The sequence below is a fragment of the Helianthus annuus genome, chromosome 15 (assembly GCF_002127325.2).
Source record: "Helianthus annuus cultivar XRQ/B chromosome 15, HanXRQr2.0-SUNRISE, whole genome shotgun sequence".
Lineage (NCBI taxonomy): Eukaryota > Viridiplantae > Streptophyta > Magnoliopsida > Asterales > Asteraceae > Helianthus > Helianthus annuus.
In genome coordinates, this window is record NC_035447.2 from 50,170,667 (window position 1) to 50,183,926 (window position 13,260).

Sequence of the window (13,260 nt, forward strand, 5' to 3'; positions counted from 1 at the left end):
AAAAACACCTATAGTAAATGGAACAGTAGTAAATGGAGCAGATATACTCATATAAATGAAAGCAGCAATTTCCTCACAAAAAAAAAAAGGAAATTGGTATGCTCCTTCATACAACTTCACCTATCATACTGTCATCTAAAAACCATAAAGAAACAATACACCCAAACTCTTTTGATGATGATGAAGAAATTTAATCCTCAAACTATTAATTATGTAATTGGGTGGTGAGATGGTTGAAAGCTTCTTCACAGCAAGGAATAGTAAGTCCTCCCATAGGATGGTTAAACCCGAATTCTTCCTCGGACCTACGTAACAAATCTTGGAATAACGGTTGATCCAAGTAAGATAAAGGAACCACAAACCTTTTTCTTTGAATTTCCCCTACATACACAGCTAAGTATCCTTTGGGAACATCTTTCTGGTGTTTGTTGTTTAGTTTGATTAGTTGTTTTGCATTAGCAACTAATGATTGCAACCGAAAAACACCCATATCTTTTAGCTCAAATAAGATTGTTTTTGAGAGTATGAATTGAAGTGAGGCAACAAGTTAATTTGCAGAAGTGTGGAATCCACTTGGAAGTTGTAGTTTGATGGGAGTCTAGAGCATCAGCCATATATTTATATTGTTAAACTTGCAGGTAGCTACCCAATGGCCCAATTGGGAAAAATCATAATTCATATCGTTTTAAGGGCCTACTTGACTACATCACATGGCTTTGCTCAGTTTAGCAGACTTAGAAACTATTATTTTTCTTATCCTTCAACATATAATTATACATAATATAGTTGAGTCTTTTTAAATTATGGTATTCTGAGGCGCCCAACTTGGAATAAGGATTTATAGCTCATTGTGTCATTTTCACCACCTTTTAGAAGGATGGTATTTCTAATACTGCAATTGATTATATATTAATTCGGTACGGGATCAGGAGAAAACACCCTAAATAGTGTGAGAACGTATCGTGGCCCAACACGTGGTGCGCGATATAATTAGGGCGTATGGGCTTTTTTGTTATTTTATCTTCCGCTTTTCCAATTCGGTGTCACAATATTGCTTCATTTTTGGCGTTTATGATTTTTTGACGTTAACCAAATTCAATAATTACCTAGTGTTTTTATGGTATCATTGTATTAATATTTTGGCGTTTATGGCGTTTCCAAATCGTAGGTCATTGGAACCCCAAGGGCAAGAATATCTCTCTAAATAGCTTCATCCATACTAAGTATGGCCAGAACTTTTTAGGATGATGCCACATTGTTTGTTCTTAGATTCAATGGCGTTTTAGACAAGATGGCCCATTGTTCTATTATTTTTTATATACATTTTGGCGTTTGTGGTATCTTGGCGTTTTACAAGCGGAAAATTATATTACAACCACAGAGGAAAAAATAGAAGCGAAAAAAATAAATTAAAAATCCTAATCGGATCTCTCTTCACAATCTTCACTGTCATCAGTCTCTCTTCTTCAATACTACAAGAACTATCACCAAATATATGACGTTTTATGTAAAACTTAACAAACCCATCGGTCTGATTATTTGTTTGTTCGTTTGTTGAAGTGGCTTTTGTGGATGTTGGGGACATAGATCGATGACGTGTGGGTGGGTTTTTCGCTTGGCTCTTCAACCTTATCTTCATCTTTATAATCATCCCAGTCCTCGGTGTCATTGATCTCTTCTACTCATCCAAGCCTTCTTCAGGAACAAAGAACACAAAATGACATATGACTGTCATCAGTATCTTTTTCTTGAAGATTTGTCCATCTCATGCAGCAAAATCTTACTGAGTTAATCCACTCACCTAACAATCCATTCAGCGAAACTTCACGAAAAACAATACTGAATATCCAAGAAAGCATGTTAGCCATCTTTGATTTTTTTAAATTTTTCGCGTTTTACAATGAGTGGCATTTAAGAATATTGGCATTTGTTTTTTTGGTGGGATCAAATGGAAGTTGCTGAGAGGTATCATTTTATAGGATGTCTTTGGCGCGTAGTTTAGGCGGTGTATTATTATAATAAAGTATTCTCGTTTCAGTTACTGTTTGTAATTACTGTTTTTGATAAGCTTTATCTCTGAAGTCTGTAACACGTCCCATCTTTCAAGTTTGACGTTTTAAATTTTAATATAATAAATGTTGTTAATAATAAAGTTTCCATCGCTTCAGTTTTACTGTTTTGTAGTTACTGTTTCTAGTTACCTTTTCGAGATTTTGGCGTTTTTTTTTGTTTTAAGAGGTTTTATATAAAGATGGCACTTTGTTCTATTTTTCTTGTACCTTGGTTTTTATACTTTTTTTGAGTTTTTTATAATAATTGTCCAAAGTAATTTTATTATAGTTTGGGAGTTTTGGGGCGTTTTATGGCATGATGGCATTTTCATAAGCATTTGTCTGTGTGGCATTTTTATTATATATGGCGTTGTTATTATATAACAATCAACTGAAAAAGAAAATTAAAAAAAATATATATATAAACAATTGATCTTCCAAATCTTCACTGTCACCAGTCTCTTTCTTCTTTTTTGAATCATCTTAACTGGCTGTTTCGACTTTCGTATGATTCATTTTGTTTTTTGTTTTTGAAGTAGCTTTTTTGTCGCAGTTTGGAAGCACAAAATGTGACATCAGCCTCTTTTTCTTGAAGATTTGTCTATCTTATGCAGCAAAAGGTTATTGAGTTACACCCCTCAACTAACAATTCATTCGGCGAAACTTCGCGTAGAACAATATTGAATATCCAAGGAACGATGTTTGATTTTTTAACTTTTTGGCGTTTTACCGAGAAAAAGAATGCCACTAAATAAAAGTACCTTAAATCTCTAAATTTGGTCATGCTAAACTCAATAATGTTTTGTTGTATGAGATTGACAACATTGTTAATCCTCTGTTAAGAAAGATGTCTAACAATGTTGTCCACCCCATACAGCTAAACTTTATTGATAACAAAACTCAATAATGTTTTTGTATGTTTTGGTGTTATAAATTAGATGGAAGTTGAGGATAAAGTCAATAAGATTTTAGTCAATAAAATGGACAATATCCTCACTAAGGATTTTGTCCATTACATTGAGCGAAACCTTACCGACAACCAAACTGAATTTCAAAGAAACGTTTTGTTTTATGGTTATTTGATATTTGGGTTTTTTGGCGTTTCTAAGACGAATGATATATATATTAAATATGACGTTTTGGGTTTTGTGTGTTTAATGGAAGGTCTGAGATGTTGTATATATAAGATTTTTTTTTTTTTTTTTTTTTTTTTTTTTTTTTTTGCGGTTGTTTTAGGCGGGATTTGATTATAATAAATGTTATTAATTAAGTCCCGTCGTTTCAGTCACTGTTTGTTCAGCTTTATCGTTTAAAACAAGTTTGGCGTTTTATATCTAATGACGTTTAGATTAGGATGGTGTGTGCTATGTAGCTTAAGGCGGGAATTTATTGGCGTTTTATTCATGAGATGGCGTTTTGTGTAGAGAAGTCAAAACACTTTTTTACCCTTAATGAAACGCGCCACACTAATAAAAGTGATGTTATTTACGAAAACGCCATCGCGTCATCTAGTCCATAGATTTTTTTGATCTGACGATCCATAACCGTTCTCTCCGTTCTCACACTTTTCACCGTTTTCTCTAAATCCTGACCCATATTAATTCATAACATATCCACGAATAGTGTCTATTTTGTCTTTTATTACTTCTTTTTTTGTTTTTGTTTTTTGGGTTTTGTTATTTTTACCTTAATTTTTAACATTGACACTTATAGCCCCTCAATTTTTCAAAAACTTCGTAAAATGTAATTTTGAATCCATGGAGTTTTATGTGCTTTCTTTTATGTACGCGTCAGTATGAATATAAATTGGTTTACATTTTGACGTAGGTTTTTTCTTGACTTCCGTCGGGGCAAATACAATATGTCTTATTTTTATTTATGTTTTCAGTTGATCACTTTGTATTATAAATTTTCGTGCATTTGTTTTACGTTTTCTCCGATTTTTGTCGTTGTTCGGTTAGCACGGTTTTACGCCTCACTCGACCCCACACTAGTTGCACGGTTTTACTCCCCGACTCGCAAGGTGATGGTTTAAGACTAGTTATATATATAAAATATAATAAAATCAAACGTGTCAGTTCACTGCGCTGCCCATACGTGAGGGATGGGCACTTTTGGTATATTTATTCTTACGTACATGTGGGAATGGTAGTTCCAAGGACCAAGATTCAACAGTACCGATAGAATAAAAATTGAAAACCACCGTCCAAAGAGCACATGTACATGTTACAGTACAAGAAATGAAAAAGTGATATCTATTGAAGTTGGTGAAAATGTACGTTATCAATCAAGAGCTAGATTCATTTCATTCAGTTCAAATCCTAGAATTTTGCACAGTGCTACAGATGTGACCATTAGTTATTGACATTGAACCAATGACTAATGGTCACATCTGTAGCAGTGTTCAAAATTCAAATTGGGAAAACCTACGTCAAAATGTAAACCAATTTACATTCCCTTTAATTACTTTTTACACCCCCCCTCTCACATGTTTACAGGTGTAACACCTCGAAAATTCATGTCCAATAGAATAAAGACACGTGTCATGTGAGACAAACGTGTCAAGAACCCGGATCAAATAAGGATGTATGGTATGATTTAAAAAAAAGGGCGTCATGTTACTAAAATACCTCTGAACGACCCAAGGGCGACATGTTATTAAAACACCTCTGAGCGACCCAAATTATAAATCCCAAGATCCTTAAATCGTTTGATAAACATCTGATATATTAGCCGGTTGTTTCTAAATAAATACTTCCATTCTTATATGGAAAATTGGATTCTTTAAATTGTTACAGTAACATTCAGTAAATAAATTCTGGATTAGGAGAATTACACTTGAAATTTAATTCATGTCCAACTATATGAGAATCCAAGAGAAATTCTTGAGATTTCCGTCATTTCAAAATTCCCACAAGATCCCAAAAGAGTGTAATGCATGGCTAGACATGCAATTGCTGACTAGGTGGTCCCCTACTGCAGTAAAAGCATGAAAATTCGAAGTCTACGAAGTTGCATGGTCAAGGCTTGAAATTTATAAAAAAAAAAATTTATTCTGGTCAGCGGATTACGGACCGTAAGGTCCTAGGCTTACGGTCCGCAAGGTGCATATCTGGGCGTATCTGACCAGGGTCGGTTACGGACCGTAACCGTATAATCATACGGACCGCAAGAGCTTTGGCTTACGGTTCGTAAGGCTGTTGCTGGCAGCAGAAAATGGACAACTGCATGTTCAGCCAGTTCCATCGCCTTTCATGAGTGGTTTTCGAAATCAGGGACTTGCTAGGCAGTATTTAGCCACATAGGGGCACCTGGGATCATCTCACAACACATGTAGACTTCCTTGGCAAGATCTTGTGACATTTAGTTCACTATATAAGGAGCTTTAGTTGTGACCATTTTAGTTCATTCACTTCAAAAGTTCACAACTTCATCTCTGGAGCTCTATGGACATCAAGCCAACTTCCTAGTGATCCCTAGCAGTAATTAGGACTCTTGTAAGTGTCCTTAATCCTCCTTAATCCATTTTAGCTTAGTGATTTAGCTAAAAGTCAAACCGTCGTAATTAAGGTTTGACTTCGAGATTAGTCAATAATTAGTCAGTAAAATCTCGAATTAAAAATACCTATAAGTAGGTAATTAGGTGGGTAATAAACCCTTAAAAGGGTATTTTCAGATTCCCACTCTAACTATGTTAATTGTCGAGTCAAAGCTTACTTTAAAAAGTCAACAGAATGCTTATTTTCAAATTAATGCATAATTAGCAATGTAGGATACATGCAACCTGTTTGATCATTAATATAACTTGGTAATGAATGTAAGAACATGTCCCAACATGTTCAACTCGACAATTTTCAGTAAAGGCTCGGTTTGGAACCGAAAGTCGCATAGTTTGACTTCTGCTTTGACTTTCAGTTCTGACCCGTTTAAGTCAAGTCTAGGATTGCTTTAGAGCTTCTTTTGGACCTATGTACATGTTAGTATAATCCCCTGTGATTATACAACTTGGTTCATTAGATATCCTATTCACATGCATGTTTCCGTTAAATGCTTATAATATGACCTTAAATGACCTTAAAATATGATTTTTGAAAAGATAAAAGGGTAGACACCTTAGCTACTGATTTATAAGCTTGCACCAAAAATTTGAAATCACTTTGAGGTATAGATTAAGAGTTATGCTCATTAGCGTAATTAGAAGCTTCTTTAGTAATTAAATGGCGTAAATTACATATAGCCTATCTAAACCCAAATTTTTATACAAACTTTATACCCTACTGTTATAACTTAGTAAATCAAGTATATTTACTGATTTAATCAGACCACTAACCCAGATTATTATTTAAACTCTTTTACACCCTTTAAAATGACCAAAATGCCCTTATGAGGCATAGTTTTGGTTTAAAACCATTTGGGGCATAATGGAAGGTATCTTACTGATATCACAACATGTTTAAGGCATATTAACTTAGGAAACTTGTATATGACTCTTATGGTCACCCGTTACGCACTTACGCGTTCGGATCGACTTATGTAACTTGTTTACCCTTTTAGCCGAAACGGGTTAAACCATATCATTTCGGTCTCAAAATCCAGAATGTGATTAAGTTACCCATATTAAACAAGTATGCAAGCTTGTCGGGTCAAAACCACATTCTAAAACGGTCTTCTCCTTATCGTGCGCTTAAACCGTAGTCTTCATTTAAAAACTAACCGGTCTAAGCTTAGGCTAAATTAAAAGACCCGTTAGGATTCTAATAGGTTGTTAAAAACCTTCATTCCAGATATAGGAGCCCAGTAAAAGTTATCTGTACTTGCTGATTTGATACGGTTGGGATTAAATTTTATATTTAGCTCAGGTAAATACTTTTAACTTATTTTCCCTATACGGGCTTGGGGTACGGTATATAAAATACCGCTCGGTCAGGTAATTGACCTTAACCGGTCGGTGGTTAAGTGTTGTCAAAATAACCTGTTTGAAAATGTTGTTTTGTTTGTTTAACGCCTTTGGAGGTTTAATGACCATGTCCCGGATATCCTTGGCATCATTCAAAGAATGGCCACGACCTTAGCACATGGGTGTAGGCGTACACCCGTAGTGCATTAAAATCAATAAAGTATAACAGTCGGTACGAGAAGAAATCTCACGGCGGAACTATACTATGTGGTGTATCTATTAATCTTTAACCCGGTACGACCCGGACAACTGAACGCATAACAAATATGTAATTCTTTTACAAGATTATAAGCAAATAATGATCCCAAGTTATAAAAAAAAAGTTTTGTGCCGCGGGCATTTAAATCAATTTTTAAACCTTTTCAAAATGAGTCAGCTAAATTGTATTTACCAGTGTAAACTGAGGTATTTTCCAAAAAGGCTAAGTGCAGGTACTACGCGTAATAGGCTGGCCACTCCTTAGCATCAGTATAAGTCTCGCAAGCTTAGGATGCATGAAGTCTGTTGAATAAAAGTCTCCTCTTTGTTTTGATCCACCTGTGGATCTATTTCAACTATTTGTGATACTGGATATTACAATTTTATTTTGGTTGAAATAAATCTTTCTTTTGCTTCCGCTGTGCATTTATATTTTGTATTGTTTGACTATGACGATATCAACTACGTCACAGAACCCCCACCGGGCCCACCGGTGACACGTGGAAAATAGGGGTGTGATAGGTTGGTATCAGAGCCAACGCTGAGTGAATTAAACACTAGCCTTTTGTGTTTAATCTCAGTTAAATAAATGCACATTCCTCGAGTTCCGAGTCTAGACAAAGTACATAGGACAAACTCTGTTTTGTTTTGCTTTATTTGTTCTTTATTTTATATATTTGTTGTTGTTATCTTAATCATGTTTGCAGGTTAAGAATGCCGCAAAGGTTTTTGAGAAGACGAGGCAAAGGCCCAGTTACGGCCACGACCATGAAGCCGGGCCTTCGCACCGGCGTACCCCGTCTATCACGATGAGCACTAGCCCTCAGGAGCCGTGGAGGGTTTACGTCGAACCCGAGAGGCGATCAGTCTCCTTAAGTTCCTCACCGTCTTATTTGCATTCTTTCGGGCCGCAATCCGAAAACGAGCCCGACCACCCTCCGCCTTCCTTCATACCGTTGCAGCGGTCAAACTCTCACCATTCTTTTGGTGACCCTACCCCTGCTTTCCAAAGCCGGTTCAACCCGGCTAATTTTATTCAAGAACCCGTGGGTTTTAACCCACTAGGACCCGAGGATCACTTCTCGGGTGAGAATGATATGGATGAAGATACGGATCCCATGGAGCCTGCCACTGGGACCCCGAACCACCCCATCGAAATCTCCGATGGGTCATCTTTTCATGGATCACCTTACCGTGGTCCTGACAGCTATGAGGCGAGGTTCAGGCAGATTGACTGGTACTTTACTCCCTCTCACCACTCGTCTCCATACCAACAGCAGCAGCAGCAGGATCCTTCCGAGGATTCTCGATTTGTGGCAGTCACTCCGCCACCACCACCACCAGTGGAACAGCAACCGCCTCCGGAGCCACCGAGGCGGAGAAAGTCAAACGCACGGATGTCCGTGCGAGGAGGAGTCCGCATTAGCACTTCTCAGCCCTCGAGTGGCAGTCATTATCCACCACTCCAAGAAGAATAAGACCCGCAGATGGGGGGTCCATCAAACTCCATCCCAGAGATCAACTCTGCGCCTATGGCGCCACCAGTGGGTTTTGATAACCCAATCCCTGCCTACGCCGGTTCAGCATCGTATAACCCTTTTGAGCAGCCGGCTCATACCCAGTACAACTATGCCAATGTGGACCCATACCAGGAGGCATGAGACTTATTTGATGTGTGGTAAAATACACATATTTGTCCCGTGTAAAATGTATAATTTTTGTATAGTTTTTATTTGTTTTATTTAGTTTTCAATACTATATTATATTATTTTATGTTGGGCCAGGTCCTGGTGCAAATGGAGCGAAAACGATTTATATGGAAATGACTAGCCAGTTGGGCATAGTAAAACGCCAGAGACCCAAGTAAAATTGCAGCTATTTTCTTGAGTGGGTCGAGCCCGCTATCTCTATTATCTAAAATGGGCTGCTGCCTATATATTGTTGAAGTTTACAAAAAGAAAATTGTGTGCCATAATAATACTTGAATTTAATTCATGTTGGACGATCAGAAGCATATCGATGTATTTACTTTATTTAGAGATTGGCAATCATTATTGGTGGAGGAGGGCCAAGCCCAATGAACCATTGTGAAGCAATACAGTATTGGACGAAAAAAGAGGGAATTGTTGTTGGGCTGAGTTATTGCGTGAGGGATTTTTATTAGATCCCTTTTATTTTGTTTGTCGAAAAAAATACATATATGACGGCAGCAATACACGAAAGAAAAAAGAGGAGACGGCAGACTTTGCTGTGGAGTTCGACGGACAGAAGGATCAAGAGAGAAAAGGTGTTTGGTTCGAGGGTTTAAGTCGCGATCAAGATTTTAGTCCGGGTTTGATATTTATTAGTATTCAATTTTGTTAAGACTTTGTGTGTTTTCAGATTTGATACTATGACTTATTTATTATTTGAGACTTGTTTCTTTTTCTTGACTATGATTCTTGGCTAAACTTTTGATGCTACCTAGGCTTAGATGAACTTGATGATTGTAATGCATATTTGACATGATTATGGTTATTTGATGTGATTTACATAACTTTTCTTTGATATTGATCTTGATATTGCATGTTGGTATGTTTTGGTTATTTTATTAGTCAATAAATTCAGCGGTTTAGGCACGAAGAAATTCCCCCTAGACTTAGGATTTAATTTAACTCGTTGATCTTAGGATTTTCGGGTTAGGTATTGTGTTGAGAAATTGACCAAGTTGACTGATAATTAAAATCACTATATTAAAACTTGCATCCTCATCTTGTGACTCGAAAGACGATTAGGGTGAGCTAGGTTATTAGCTAATTATTGGTGGGTAGATTGGGTGACCGATAGCTCGGGCTCGTTTATTGCATCGTAATTAAGGTTTTCTAGGATTTCAGTTATCAAAGTTGGGTTTGCTTTGCGATTTTTGGATCTTCTCTTAACATAACTGTCTCTGAGGTCAAAAGGATTCTATTTTCGTAGGATTTGGTATCGATAGCTCGAGCCGGTTCGTTCTAGCACTTCACATTTAGTCTTGCTTCTTCATTTGGGACATCTCTAGCGGGGGGTCATTTGAGGGAAATAGATATTTAGCCGTTATCATTGTCACATTAGCATTGCATGATTCTAGGGATTCGATACCTAGGTAGTTCTCTCTCATCACTGTCTGCTTCCCGTCACTTCACCACCTTGCTTGCTTTCTTTGTTCTTTTGTTTACTCACGTTAGTATAATTAGGAAAAAATCAAAATACAAATTAAAACCAGTTAAGTATTAGTTGAGTCAGAATCTAGTTTAGCGTCGCTAGTGTCTCGTGGGTTCGATACTCGGACTTCATTAGGCTTTACTACGTACGATAGGTACACTTGCCTGTCAGTGGTCTAGCATTTAGAGAGTCTTAGTTTATAAATTTAAAACTAGGGTGTCTAGATTAGGTTTAGTTTTTATTAGATCACATTTACCACATCAACAATGCCCGTCACCCAGAGGGACCCTATGGTGGTCTTTGGACCACTGGTTACCCAACTTATGGGTACCAGCATCCGCCACCTCCTCAACCTCTGTACCAGCCACCGCAACCGCAGCTGATTCCGCCGGAACGACAGCAAGAGGTCCTCGATAGATTAGGCCACTGTGAAGAGGAAATTCGAACGGTACGGGAGAACAACCGAGGCTTCTTCAAGGGTCTGTCGGACCTACTGAAAGGGAAGTCCAAGAGAAGGGGTCATTAAAGACCTTTGTTGTTTATTTGTTTAGTTGTAATCAGTCCCTGCGTGGACTTTTTGTTTCTGTACTCAGCTCCTGCGTGGGCTTGTTTTTCAGTATTCTGCCCCTGCGTGGGCATGTCTTTTAGTTAACCCCTGCGTGGGTTTGTTTGTTGTTTGTTTCGCCCCTGCGCGGGCATGTTATTTTGTAGAAGTCCCGTTTAGGGCAATTGTTGTACTTGTTAAAATTTTAGTAATGGAATGGTTGAATTCAAATTTTCATATTTGTTTATTATTAAGTATATGCATAAACTTAAAACATAAAGTAAAAAAAAATGAAAATAACATTCCTATAAAAGATCTACTACTTCTAATAAAACTAAATAATTTTTAGCCACTTGTCATAATCTTAACCCATTAGTTGACACTTGGCATTAGACTAATACCTTTTTACTTCTTTTGACCGCCAAAACCAATTCCCTCTCACGCTTCTTTTCTTTTCCTTCTTCTTTCTTTAACCTAATTAAGGCTTCACCGTTTCACACAATTGTCTCTTCACCTTCACTCCAATCATCTTCCAAGAATACCTTCTATTTCCATATTTAACAATGAAATTCGCTGGATCTACATATATAGATTGTTTTATATTCTTCTGGTTCTTCATCTACGTCTACCTTTTCTTAATTCGATTCAGAAATTCTCATATCGATATACAAATCTGTAAGTTGTTTATGTTAAATTTGTTCTTTAATCATTATCATGTGTTCTTTCGTTTCTTTAATTTCTTAAAATTATGTTTATGTTGAATTAACCCTAAATCGGATTGTTATTGAAAAATCTGTTGATTTTGGGGTTTTAAGTTATGGTTTTGTATAAGAATATGATGTTTATGCAAAACCCTAAACCCGATTTGGATGCTAAATAATTTTAATTTCTAATGTTTTTCCATTCAATCAAGTTTCTATGAAACTCTAGATCCGATTGTTATGTAATATCTGTGTTAAGTTTTATTTTAATTGATGTAAATTTATATTATTTGATTGTAATTGTTAATAAGTTTGTGATTGTGATTCAACAGTCTATATCCGATTTGCATCTAAAAATCAATTGATTTTGGGGTTTAAAATTTTGTTTTCGATGATGAATATTTTTTATTTATCATGTTTTTTGTATTATATTAATTAACTTTATATTAAAATGTAGATCCGATTGTTATATAATATAGATTTTTATGAATTTTTATGAATTAATCTGTTTATAGGTTTTTTTCAATTTGATATTTTCGTTATTTTTTATGTTATACAACTCCTGATTCAACTGATTATAATGGAAAATCAGTTTATTTATTTTTTTTTTTTGGTATTTCACATGTTTATGTAATCTATCAAATTTTTATGTCTATTTTGTTGTATTTCCTGTTATGATAATATGATTTTATAATTAGTTGACATAACTTGCTTTGCACATTATGTTTATGATAGATAGTTGTTTTCATATTAATTTTTTCATGAATTTTCTGTTTGATTGCATAACTGGATTCTTTTGTTTGTTAATTATGTTGATTGCATAATAATTTATCTGATGTCGTTTGTTTATGTAAGCTGTTTTTGTAGGTATTTACTATGGGTGAAAGTTCATCAAGGTATTTTGTATTCATTTTTATTATTTTGTAACAATAACCTAAACATGTTTTAGTTTATTAACATTGTATTTTGTAATTCAGTTACAGAGGACCCTGGTTCTGTAGGGTAATGAATCGAGCAGACCAACTTATTATGGTAAATGAATAATTATTTATTGAGTTATTTGTGTTCTTTTTTTTTCTTCTTATTAAATACAGTTTATTATAATTGTTTTGTTTAAATCTTTTGAGTATAATTATAATTCGTTTTCCATTTCATTGTTTTATTAGGCCATTCCAGATGACGCTGCGTCCAAACTATGGGGTGTTGACAAAGGCCCTACTAATGTTATGATACACACTGAAGATGGCTGTGTCTTTAATGTTTTTTTAAGCGCTTCTAAAGGGAAGTTATTTTTTTTTCATGGTTGGTCCAATGTTGTAGGACACTTGGGACTAACCAAAGGATGTTTGGTAGTTTTTAATCCACTAGATCCTACTACTTTTAAATTAACAAGTTTCGTTGATGGGGTTAGTCGTGGCTCTTTCTAGACATATATGCTCTCTCCGTCATGTAATTTTTATGTAAGATAAACTCTGATATTATTTTTCCTAATGTATAGAATTATTACTTTAGTTATATTAATAGTAACCTTTTTTTCTTTTATTTTTTATCATCCTACATGTAACACCCCCAAAATTTCACCTGCGGAAACTCCGCGAGGCGTGTCACGCATCAGAGTTCGAGCCACCA

The 13,260-nt window shown here is 35.8% G+C and overlaps 1 protein-coding gene and 1 long non-coding RNA gene across 2 annotated transcripts; one reads left to right on the forward strand and one right to left on the reverse strand.

Moving 5' to 3' along the window:
• Positions 1 to 94: 94 nt before the first annotated feature.
• Positions 95 to 570, reverse strand: LOC110909638 (auxin-responsive protein SAUR23). The gene has a single exon (XM_022154487.2). It carries the CDS (start codon positions 488 to 490, stop codon positions 206 to 208), a length of 285 nt encoding a protein of 94 aa, XP_022010179.1. The 5' UTR covers positions 491 to 570; the 3' UTR covers positions 95 to 205.
• A 12,037-nt stretch (positions 571 to 12,607) lies between these two features.
• On the forward strand, positions 12,608 to 13,041 carry LOC110909637. The gene is made up of 2 exons (XR_004881994.1): positions 12,608 to 12,663; positions 12,798 to 13,041. It is a non-coding gene; the product is annotated as an uncharacterized LOC110909637 (long non-coding RNA).
• The last annotated feature ends 219 nt before the right edge of the window (positions 13,042 to 13,260 follow it).

What these genes read in the sequence shown, in the direction of transcription:
- LOC110909638 (XM_022154487.2), bottom strand. Translation starts at nt 490, where the DNA reads ATGGGTGTTTTTCGGTTGCAATCATTAGTTGCTAATGCAAAACAACTA.